The sequence below is a fragment of the Ciconia boyciana genome, chromosome 17, assembly GCF_034638445.1.
Source record: "Ciconia boyciana chromosome 17, ASM3463844v1, whole genome shotgun sequence".
NCBI classification, from domain to species: Eukaryota; Metazoa; Chordata; class Aves; order Ciconiiformes; family Ciconiidae; genus Ciconia; species Ciconia boyciana.
This window is the reverse complement of record NC_132950.1, coordinates 11,285,418-11,296,965: the sequence shown is the minus strand read 5'-3', so window position 1 is coordinate 11,296,965 and position 11,548 is coordinate 11,285,418. Positions and strand designations below refer to the sequence as shown.

Genomic DNA, 11,548 nt, shown 5'->3' with positions numbered 1-11,548 from the left:
GGGCCCCTGCCAGGGGTTCAGGGTCACCCCCGGGAATCGGGGTCCCCAAGGCAGAGGGGGCCCCCGCAGAGGAATCATGGCCCCCTGAGGCAGCAGAGACCGCTCCAAGGGAACCAGCCCGCCCAGGGGATCAGGCTCTCCCCAGGGGACCACGGACCCCCCCGGGGATCGGCCCCCCGGGACCCGGCCCCGGCCCCTCACGGCCCCGGGGTACCCCCCCGCCCCCGCCAGGCCCCGCCCCGCCCCGCCCCGCGCTCGCCCCGCGGCATTGTGGGATGAAACAGGATGTAGGCAGAACAGCGCGGGCGGACGGGCCGGGGCGGCGGGCCGCGCTGCGGCGCAGCCAATGGGGGCGCGGCGTGCCGGGCGGCGCAGCCAATGGGGGAGCGACGGGCCGCGCGCCGCAGCGGGCGGGGCGGTATTTGAGCGCGGCGCGGCGGCGAGGCGCAGAGCGCTCGGCGCGGCGCAGGGAACGGAGCGGAGCGGAGCGGGCTGAGGCGAGCGGGTCCGGGCCTCCTCCTCCCACCTCCTCCTCGGTGCCGTGCCTCGCTCTCTCGGGGTGGCCCTGTCACTGTGAAGGTGAGCGACGTCCTCCGCCGGGCCGGGGCGGCGGCGACCTCCGCGCCTCGCCTGGCACCGGTCGCTCCGTGTGCGAGGAGGCGGCGGGGCCGCCCCGGGGGGAGGGGGTCGCGGTCCTGGCCCTGGTCCTGGCCGGCTGGCGGGCGGCTCCGGCCCGTGGGTAGCTCCCGGCGGCGCTCGGAGCACGCTCCGCCCCGGTGGCCTGCCGCCGGTGCGTTGCCGGCCCCGCTCCGGGCAAGGTCACCGCTGCCTCGGGTGCCCCTGGGGCTCCCCCCTGTGAAGGTCACGCAGGGCTCCGGCCTGCACATGCGCCCGGCTCCTGGGAGCGTCTCCCCGGGCCCCCTTCTGCGCTGGCGGGGAGGGGGCTGTGCCGCACCCCTTTCCCAGGGCCCTCTCCTGCCGTGCTGGGGGAAGCGGTGGGTGCTGGGCTTGGGCCTCGTCCCGCTCTTAGGGCCCCATCCTGCCCGGGGAGGGAAAGAGTGGGTGGGGGGGCTTGTGTCTCGTCCCCATCCCAAAGCCGTGTCTTGTCCGGATGGGGGAAGGAGTGGGTGCTGAGCTTGAGCATCATCCCCCTCCCAAAGGCCATCGTGTCCTGCTGGGGGAGTGGCTGGGTGCTGGGCTTGTCTCATGCTCCTTCCAAGACCTCATCCTACCCTGGAGAGGGAAGGGTTGGATGCTGGCTTGGGCCTAGTTCCCCTCCTAAGGCCTCATCCTGCCCTGGAGTGGCTGCCAGTGCTGTGGTCTTTTCTTCCTCCCTCAAGGCCCCATCCTGCCCTGGGATGGGGAAGGGGTGGCTGCTGGAGCTGTACTATTACCCCTTCCCAGGCCCCTCCTGCCCTGGGCTGGGTGCTGGGGCTTTGTGGTTTTCCTCAGAGAGGGCTAGACTTGGGTGGCAAGACCCTGAGGGCCAGCTGTGATCTTGTGGTTTAGAGATAAGAGGTGTATGTGGTCCTGCTGGGCTGCCTTGCGGGGAGGGTGCCTCTGTAACCCCATGGGGGGAATGAGCTGAGACTGGGGCCCTGCTCTCTGGTGTTCAGGTGGGTGGATGGGGTGACACTCGGAGCTGCTCCCTGCCCCACGGCGGGTGCAGGGGACCCTCCCTCCAGCAGCACAGCCGGCTGCCAGCCCCTGTCACGGCTGGCCCGTGAAGGATGCTGTGCCCTGGAGCAGTGCAGTGTGCTGGGGAGGGCAGGCTGGCCAGGGCTTGCAGCTCTACTGAAGGATAATCGTTTTTTTTTCCTATGGCGCTGTTGGCCCTCGGCAGCATGGGCCTGCACTGAGATGCTCCTTGCCTAAACAATGAGGAAGGAAGATGCTTTTTGCAGGTCACTCTGTGGCTGGTTATGTAATGGCAAGTGCCCTCTGAACTCAGTGTGCAGTGGAGGTGTGCGAAGGCCTGATGTGTGTGAGAGCTTGCTTGCCCTCCTTCCCTAAAGAGGCTTTCCTGGAAGAATGACCCACAAGTGAATTCCTGCTACTTTCGTTTTCCTGTGGGCTGGACCCCCAGAAGACTTTTCCAAGGGATTGCCAGATTCCTGGGTAGCGAATCCAAATCTACAGGCAGTTGGTTGGGCTGTTCTGAGCCACCTCTTGTCCTGCCAGGGTTTCTGGGCCACAGGCTAACACCCACTGGCTTAAACCACAGCACAGAGGGGAACAAGCTGCCTGGAAGTGGCTTTTCCAGAGCTATGGTAGGGGCGTGTGCTCTCTGGCGCTTGAGCTCAGTTCCTGTCATTCCTCCTGATGCTATTAGTGTATGTTAATAGCAGTGCTCTATTAAACATTGTATCTAAAACGTATAAATTAAGGTTGCAATGAAGTCTTCAAGTGCAGGCAGAGTGAAGAATTGAAGTATTGTAATCATAGGGCTGCAATTATGTAACTGGATTCTCTTTCTCTCTGGATAGCAGGCTCCTTTAATTGCTGTAACAAAGCTACTCCTTCAGTTTTCTGGGACTGTTCCAGGAAGCGATCATTGCAGCAGATTTTCTTCACTCCCCAGTAGAGCTAAAAATGTGTAGTTTCACTATTTCAAAACATGCTTGGTAGTATCACTCAAAACTTACAGCACTGTGAAAGGATTTAGGAAACTTAATGGTGCTCTGCATGCTTAACTGGAGGCACTCCTTGCCATTAAGAAGCTTATTCCCACAAAGTTTTAATATGCTCCGGTAAGAGCTGCTGCCCAGGTGAGCAGCTGTGGTCCCCCTCAGCGCAGCCCTTTGCTTGGCTGGTCCCCCAGATAACATGTGCCTCCTGACCAGGTCTCATGTGTGGCTTGGGAGTGAGGGATCTGGTGCTCAGAGGGGTATTGGGGTGTGCCCACCAGCAGCAGGACTGCATGGGGCTCCTTCTTCAGGGCATGCGTCGTGGCCTTTGTTTGAAGAAGGGCTGCAGGGCTGGGACTGCCAAATCCCCATTTTCTAGGATAATGTGAACTGCACTGGAAACTTCCCAATGTGGAATGCCTCCCTGGAAAGGCCGTGGCAGATCTATGTGTACATGGCTTCAGTGCCTGGTATGAAGCACCTGAACTAACTCATCTAACTTATCTTAACTAACTTGAAGGGGCCTATGTGCTCAGTTCCAGTATACCACTTTCTAGTTTCTTAAAGGTCACAGGCAGCACTAGCATGCTGGTTTCTAGCATCTGTGTTGTGGTTCACAGGCAGAGGGAGGAAAAGGAGGCTGCTTTGCCAGGCCCTAGCTGTGCTAGCTCTGTGGTGGGGCTTGCTTCCCCCTGCCCCTGTTTCTAGGCTGCAGCATGGTGTTAACCTGTTTCTGGCTCGTCAGACTGGCTTTGTCCTGCGGGAACAGCTGAAGTCTGGGTTTCAGTGGCAAAGCAGCAGTGAGGTGAGGGGATGATGATAGGCTGAATGTGGAACAACACTCCTTCCAGGCTAAATTAGCAGCAGTTACTGTAACTCCTGGCATGAGGTGGAATAAAAAGGACTGCTGCTGTTAAGGTGCTTCCTGAGCCTCCCTGCCGGAGCCGGGCAGTCTGGGGTCTGGTGCTTGCAAGGCTCTGAACAGATGGTGCTCCAAACCACTGGTGCACCTGGAAGGCAAACTTGGCTGTAGCCTATTGATGTATAGGAGGGCTGTAGCTCTCTGCAGATCCTGTCTCCTCCCACACAGTAAGCTTTTTCTGCATGTGTTTAATGCAGATGCTGATGTTGGGCTATCTCCGATCTAACTTCCAGGCAGTGCCAGTGCTACAGTGCTCCAGCTATAAGGGGCACCTTAGCCTGGGACTACTGTAAGCTACCCTGATAAACTCACCCTGGGTGTAACAGGGGGTTTGTAGTATGGGCTTGTGGCACAGCCTGCCATAGAAAGGACAACCTCTGATGTACAGGAAGCTTCTCCTTTCTTGGGAAGGGATTAAAGGAATCTATCTTCTGCCTTAGGTTCACGATGTCTGACAGAAAGGCTGTGATCAAGAATGCGGACATGTCCGAGGACATGCAGCAGGATGCTGTAGACTGTGCTACACAGGCAATGGAGAAGTACAACATAGAAAAGGACATTGCAGCATATATAAAGAAGGTAACTAAGGGATGAGGGGGCTGCTCTGGCTGAGAATTCCTGAAGCTCTTAAGTATGTATACCTGTCATGAGCCTGAGTGTTTGAGACTTCATACTTGTGTGTTTGGAGGGAGAAGATGCTTTCTTCTTTGCTTCTTTACTGCTGTTCCCAAGAGGATGGAGTGGCTTCTCCAAGGTCAGAGGAGGGCTATGGCAGAGCAGGGCCTGGTCTGTTGCTCTGGCAAGCTCTGAGCAAACAGTGTGAGTGCTGTCCCTCAGGATTTGCCAGCCCAGAAAGAGCTGGCTGCAGTCTCTCTTTAGGACTTGCTCCACAGATGCTGCTGCTTGACTTGCAGTACCAGCACAAGGTGGGATTACTCTGTTTCACTCAGAGGGCAGCTGTGCATGTGTGGTTCTGTCTGCCATGTTCCTGGCTCCGGGGTGGGTGGTGCAGAGGAGGATGGGGCCTTGTGCTGGCTGGCAGGGTTGTGAAAGGTGCTGCTTTAAAAACAGTGCAAGCAGCTGCCCTGGCTTGTGAAGAGGTGTCTCCCTATTTCCAGGAGCCCATTAACTTAAGTCTCATGCTTGATGGCATCTGGGGAGCTGTCAGTTCTCTCTGTAGCCACTTCTCCAAATGGTTGGGCAAAGTGCTTTTGAAGGAGGAAAGTGTGACTTCATAGGCAATGTGGTCCTGGCACCTGGGCTAGCTTTTGGGCCTTGCTTGTAATCTAAGCTTGAATGTAAAGGATTCAAAGGTGTCTCCTAACTTAACTTTGCAGATCACTTTGATTGGAGGCAAGACTTATCTCAAAGTGCCTGGGGCAATGCAGCCTATAAAGTGAGAGTGCAACAGCAGGCAGCCAAAAAAGTTGGCCTTTATTTCTTGAGTGTGTTGGGAGGAGGGAAGCAATTTGATGCACCTTCATGCCCTGGCAAGAAAGCTTTTCCTTACTTCAAAGGTTACCTGCAAAGAGCTCAAACTGTCTTGCTGCTGTCTGAGGACTAACACTTGCTTTAATCTTGAATGTTGAGTCTGTTCTTCTGGCTCTGTCTCAGGGGAGGGAAGGGTGTTCTTGGGAGTTGTGTACTAGAGGGAGGAAAATGGTCTTTAACCCTATCCTACCTGCTGAGTAGAAGACTGACTATTAAGCCAGCATTCAGCTTGCTCACCTCTGACCTCTCAGGTCTTCATGTGCTGTCTGGCCTGTGAATTTGCCTGCTCATTTTCAATGCAGATTTTCTCCCCTTTATGCAAAGAAGAGTCCCAAACAGCAGAAGCCAGACTTCTCCTTCCTTTTTTTAGATGACCTTTAAGCTCAAATGCCTTGCTGGAGCAGACATGCCAAAATCTTTTTTATTTTTTGTGAGTGGGCTTGGAATGGGAGAGGAGAAATATTCCCCCGAGCTAGCCTACACGCAGGGCTTGAATAGCACTGTACCAAGGAGAGCTCTTAGGTCTGCTCTTTCTGCTCAGGGCTGACGGGTGCTCTAAGTCTCAGGAGATGATTTGCTTGTGTTGGATCCTTCAAACAATCCAGCGCAGAGGTCTGGCTGTGTCAGTCACTACCTCGCTTAATACAATAGTGTCTTGCAGTGGGGAATCTAAAGATGCTGCAGGTGGGAGGAGAGGCGATAGTGTGTGAACAGAACCAGCTAAGAATTTGTGCTTAGAACTATTTTCATGTGGGCTTTCTTGGCCTTAATGCCTCTCTTCTCTTTCTTCAGGAATTTGACAAGAAATACAACCCAACTTGGCACTGCATTGTTGGCAGAAACTTTGGCAGCTATGTAACACATGAGACAAAGCACTTCATCTATTTTTACTTGGGTCAGGTTGCAATTCTTCTCTTCAAGTCTGGATAGGAAGTAGGAGCAAGTGAAATTTGGACTGTAATGCACTGATGGCTGAAGCCACGACTCCCTTTAACATGGCTATGCCGCTGCATGGACTGTATACTATATTTAATGTGTATATGTTGCAGTAAAAATCTACTTCTGTTTAGTTGCCTGGGAAGAAGGCGGCATTTTTTTGTTACTGCTTTTTTTGGTTGTATTGCACTAGGAAACCTGTAAATGCTTAAACAATGGCCTTTACGTGGGAAGAAATAAAACTATTCCACAACAGCTCCCTCAGTGGTAACTCCTTCTTTGAGGCTGGGAAAACTTCTTTGGGCAGGCCAAAAGACCCTGACTTCCTTACTGAGTTTTTATTAGACTGTTAATCTTGTAACGAGGAGCAAAGCCAGTGTGAGCCTCTGTACCCACCCTGCAGACTGTAGAGAGCTGGCTCTCCCAGTAACCTCAGTGCAGGTACTCAGACCTTCCCTGAAAGCTGATGGGGTGGCTCTTGATTATGTGGCTTTCACACACAAGTTGAACTCCACCTCGGACTGTGATAAACAGACTTGCAGCTGGCACCCTCGGTGTTCTCTTTCAGTGCCCATCACTGTATTTTTGGCTCTGCTGAAACATTGACCTAGACGTGTAAGCAACTCAGCCTGGTCTAGAAGACTTCAACAAACACCCCCCTGAGTTGCTGCAGAAAGCAGCATCCTGTGGCGGAAGTCTTTAGACCTTGATACTGAGATCTAAAGCCATGTAGCCTGTCCCCAAATGGAGTAGGATATCAAATTGGTGACTACTGACAACAGCTCTATTTGGCATGTTCTTAGCCAGTTGTCTCAACACTGCCTTAACTTGATGCTCTCCTTAAAGCAAGCTAGTCATGTGGAAGACTTGTAAGTGGCCACTGTCTCCTTTTTTTATTTTCTGTAGCTGATAAGCTATTTCTGGAGGACTGTCCTCCATGTTCTGATATCTGCTTTTGTTCTTAAAGCACAGTACCAAGAAGTTAAATTTACATGTGATGTTTGTGTGAAGGAAACTCATGTGACATCTGCTTCAAAGGCAGACAAATGTCTTGGTCTCCAATAGGTTCAGCAGTGATGTTGTCTTAGTATGTACTGACTCTTGGATTACACTGCAGGAAGTTCTTTTTATCTGGGTGTGTGGAAATGCTGTGTGATGGCAAGTAAATATCTGGTGCTTGTCATAAGGTCTATTTATTGGGTTGCTGACTAATGCATAGACAATATCACTGGGCTGGTGAGCCTAACTTGTGTCTCAGATTAATTTGGTGTTGGTAATCAGTCACTGCTGGGGGAGAAAGGGCAGAATGAAGGGAGCTCTTCATTGTGAAATGACTTGATGACCCAGGTTGACTACTTCCTGAAGTAAAAGTCCTTCTTGTCTCTGTGCAAAATCCAAAGTATGCCTAATTTTGTAATATTGATAGAACAATGTTGTAACTAGAAAGACTGTAGCTGTCATAACTTCATGTTGATGGAAATGTCTGCGCTGGGGTAATGTGCCTTGGACTGTCTGGGGCACTCTTGTGGTCTTGTCTATTCAGAACTCCACTCTGGATCTGAAAGGAGAATGTTTTGGGTTTTTTTTCCAAGCATGAGTCTAATGTGAACCTGTTCACGGTCTCTTGTGGAGCAAGATCTGTTCCCTTCATAACTGCAATGGCTCAAATACCATTTATTTTTTTCAAACATTAAAGGTGAATTGACACATTTAAACAGCCTCTAGTTTCTTCTTCATTGCCAGCTGTCCCAAGCAAAAACTGCACTCGTCCAGAGAGGGTGAGCAGCGAGTTTTCTGCCCTGGAAGATGCTGATGACCCAAAGGAGGCAGAGGGAGAAACTTGACCTAAAGAGCATATGTGGCCCATCTGTGCTGGTGCTGACCTCCAGCCTGGCGCAAACACTGCACCAGAAGGAGGGATCGAGGGGAGTGTGTCCTGCTGCAGCCCTGATGGGATGCTTCTGCCAAGTAACCTCAATGTGAAGGTGCTGGGGCTAACCTCTTAATGACTTCAGACAAACTGGGAGTGGTATAGCAGCTGGGGTCCTGGCTCCTGTACACACTCAAAGGTGTTTCCCTGCTTTGCAGGAAAGTAGGGAAACCCTTCAGGCATCCCCCCTGTGCTCAACAGAAAGGTGAGATCTGAAACTCTTGCCGGTTGCCTGAAGCTGGTGTGTGTTTAATGCCTCCCGCACTGCAGGGGCTGTGGGCTTGCCCTTAAACAACTCTGCATCGGCTTGTTATCTTGCTCCTGATGCCACCTAAATTTGGGGTTGTGGCTTCCCTGATATTTTGGAAAATCTGTGGGCACTTACCAAGTAAGTAGTATAACAGCTATGCTGTGGGACAGTAACACCAGCATGAGAAACAAGGGGAAGTTGAGCTGCGGACAAACAGGACTCATGCTAAGCAGCTATAACATGAGCTGAACCTGAAACTCCCAAGCAAGCAGCAGTATGGCCATTACACACAGGCAATCTGCTGTAACCTGCACCTGGCAGTGCTGAAAAGCAGAGGCGGTTTCTACTTTGGGGGGAGCGGGGAGCGATGCTCTTTCCTCAGTCCCAGCCAGCCTTTTAGCTGGAAGCGTAGTTGCAGGGCTTAAGCTCCAGCTGTGTTGTGCTGGGGGTCTGTACTCCTGGCCTGGCTAGGTCTGGGTTAATGCTGCGGCTCCGAGAAAACATTTGCAGCCTTGTGGGGCTGGGGTAGTCAAGCCCCCTTGGTGCACAGGGCTCTTAGTCAAAGCGGCAGAGAAACTGGCTCCTGAATGACAGCTGCAGCACAGGAGGCTGCTAATCCAAACCTGAGGTAAAAAACTTTTCCAGCCTGAGTTCTGTCTGTGGGAAAGCACCCCTTCCAGCTGCGTATCCAGTGGCTGTGGTGCTGGTGCAAATCGGTCCCTGGTGGGATGTGGAGGCCCTGCCAGAGCTGGAGGAATGGCATGCCCTGGAGCTGACGCATGCAAGTAGAAAGTGGGTTTGGTGCTTCCTGGGATGTGTCACTGCAGCAGGAGTCCTGCTTCAGGCTAAGGAAAAGAAGCTCTGGCTCACACTTTTAGCAATTAGGCAGTGAAACTGAGCCCTGCTCACCTCCCTGTAACCCCTGCGATGGACGCTGGTACTGTGTGTGCGTCCTCAGCCTTCCCCCTACGCCATCTTTTGCGTAGCACTGGGGCTCTGGAAGATACAAACTGCCTAAAGTTCAGCAGCGCTTCCCTCTACGTGGCTGAAAGCAGGGTGAGGTTTTAACATGGAGCTTTCTGTGCCTGCTGCCTTCCCCTCCTGCTCCCCAGCAGCTGTCTGACACAGCTTTTGGCTTTGACTTTTTCCACTGCTGGGCTCCGCTTTGTCTCCAGTTTCCACCAGGCGCAGGTGTCCTGCGCGATGCCTCGGAGCGTTAACTGCCTCCGTGCTGGAGAGGCCAACAGCGTCCCCAGGACGGCTGCTCAGTTTCAACGGGGGCATGAAGCTATTTGGAAACATCTGGATTTGGGGCACTGAGTGGAAGGTATGTATTTAGGGGGAAACATCTGGAGAAAAAACTGTTTCCAGATGTGTTTGGGCAAAAATGCTATTTAAATGTAAATATACGTTACTGTCCTGCCTTACAAGTGTTCAGAAAATGTCTGATTGCAGGGGAGTCCGAGGTGCTGGCTGCTGCCTGTGGGTGGAGGTCTGGGTGCAGGACAGTGTCTGCAGATGTGCGTGTGCGTTCGCTGTGGGGAACAGTGCGGTTCGTGGTTGGGAAGAGTGTCACATTATTTCCTCTTGTACAAGCCAAGTTATTCAATTCCCCATGTCGAGTATTTCTTCCAGATGTGGCCTTACAAAAGCAAAGCTTTGCGGCACTGAGGAGCAGACAGGCTGTTTTTTGGTAGCTGTGCTCCATGCGTGTAACTGCTAGACATTATCTAGGATTCATTCTTCTGCGGAAGGAGCGTGGTGTAAAGCTGCAGGAGAAGGTGTGTGACTCCGTTAGCAGGGAGAGCTAGCCTGGATTCCTGCCGGCCTGGCACAATGTTCTTCCCCCTTCTCTGTGACCACCTGGGACTCCAGGAAGGGACAAAGTGACGGCGACATCCTCCCCGCCCTGGGCATCCTGCACAGGGACGGGGCGTTGCACCCTGCTCCCGTGGGAACACCCAGGCTGCGGATCAACGCTCTCCTTCCCTCCCATCCAGTGAAGCCAGCCTGCGGCGCTGCCATTGCAGTGTTAATCTTCCCCAAGCACGTGGAAGCAGAACCTGTTGCTGGTAAACCCGGTACCCAACGGACGAGTTCCTTCTCGCAGTGCTTTTGTGGGAGATTTGAGATGAAGAGAGAAAACATGGAAATCATTTTTATCTCGCTTTCAGTCTCTGATGGGTAAATCCTTAGGAGGCCGGTGCCACGCGGTGAAGGAAGCAGGGCTGTGCCATCCCTGCCCACCCGAGGGTTCCCTGCTTTGTTCTATTTATTGAGCAACGATTCTGACAACCCTTTCCCAGACTGTGACTCATAGCAGCACTGTCTGTGCATAAGCCATGCGTCTCGGAGCGCTTTATAGATACAGGAGCTGCAGGACCCAACTGTGTTTATTAAAAGATGATCAGATGTTTCTTCCCTTAAGGCAGTGTCTAGCTGAGGCTGAGTAATAACTCATTACTAATGAGACAAATAACTGCTTATCATCAGGTCAGCGCCTTCGCCAGCCCTTCTGTTAGCAACAGCGGGCGCCAGTGGTCTCGGCACCCAGCACACGGGGCTAAGAAGGGAGCTGCCCTGCCGGACCCCACTCCGGTCCCTGTCCCTTCCCCTGCCGGCAGCCTGAGCGGGGACAACCCCAGGCTCTGCTCCTCTGCTCAGCAGGGTTTGGCCCTGGGTTAAGCTCGAGGAACAGTTTTATCCAGCCCTGGTGTAGCTTGTTTCCTCCCGCCTGTGGAAGCAGGCTGCTGTAGTGACCTTGCAGTCCACGTCTTTCTGCCCTAGCGCGGGGGATTCAGAGCAAAGGCACCAGAGCTTGCTGTGGCCTGGTGGAAAAATCAATGGTGGGTCACCGCAGTGTGCCGCAGAGGCACCTTGGGAGAGCTGCCGGGGCCACGGGCGAGGCAGGGTGTCGCGCTCTGCCACGTCCCCCATCCCCGTGTGCCCCTTGCCGCCCGGCGTGGCAGCGCTTGCTCACAGGCCTCTCTCCAGGGCTGGGCTGGAGGGGGAGGCGGCGGAGAGCAGGGCCAGCTCTCGTCGCCTTGCAGGATGTGGGGCCGGGACCCTTGCGGACTTGGCCAGAGGCTTTCCTCAGACGCCATCCTCTGGCGCGGCCGCCGCAGCCCTCCCCTGCCAGGTGCCGTGGCATCTCTCCATGTCCTTTGTTCCCTCCCTTGCTTACAAGACTCCGTTGATTTATGGCCGTTGCAGAGCAGCCTGACCGCAGTTCAGCTGCCTGCTCAGACCCCGGCCGGGCTGCGTGCCGTCGCCCCTGGCCTGCTGGGCAGGGAGGGTTTTGGGGAGAGATCCAAGTCCCCCATGCAGTAGGGCCCCCCTGCATTTAAACACGTGCACGGCCTTTTCTTTCACCTCCTTCCAGCCTGGGTGTG

The 11,548-nt window shown here is 53.9% G+C and overlaps 1 protein-coding gene and 1 long non-coding RNA gene across 2 annotated transcripts; both read left to right on the top strand.

Annotated features, from left to right (window-relative positions):
- The first annotated feature begins 418 nt into the window (after positions 1-418).
- Positions 419-6,231, top strand: DYNLL2 (dynein light chain LC8-type 2). The gene is made up of 3 exons (XM_072882366.1): positions 419-579; positions 3,990-4,128; positions 5,833-6,231. Exons 2-3 carry the CDS (start codon positions 3,997-3,999, stop codon positions 5,968-5,970), a joined length of 270 nt encoding a protein of 89 aa, XP_072738467.1. The 5' UTR covers positions 419-579; positions 3,990-3,996; the 3' UTR covers positions 5,971-6,231.
- Positions 6,232-8,135: 1,904 nt separating this feature from the next.
- LOC140660782 (uncharacterized) lies at positions 8,136-10,572 on the top strand. The gene is made up of 2 exons (XR_012045482.1): positions 8,136-9,483; positions 9,792-10,572. It is a non-coding gene; the product is annotated as an uncharacterized lncRNA (long non-coding RNA).
- Positions 10,573-11,548: the final 976 nt, after the last annotated feature.

Excerpts from the sequence above, each read along its gene's own strand:
- DYNLL2 (XM_072882366.1), top strand. The coding sequence starts at position 3,997 with ATGTCTGACAGAAAGGCTGTGATCAAGAATGCGGACATGTCCGAGGAC. Across the intron at positions 4,129-5,832 it reads TTGCAGCATATATAAAGAAG|GAATTTGACAAGAAATACAA; the intron begins GTAACTAAGGGA and ends CTCTTTCTTCAG.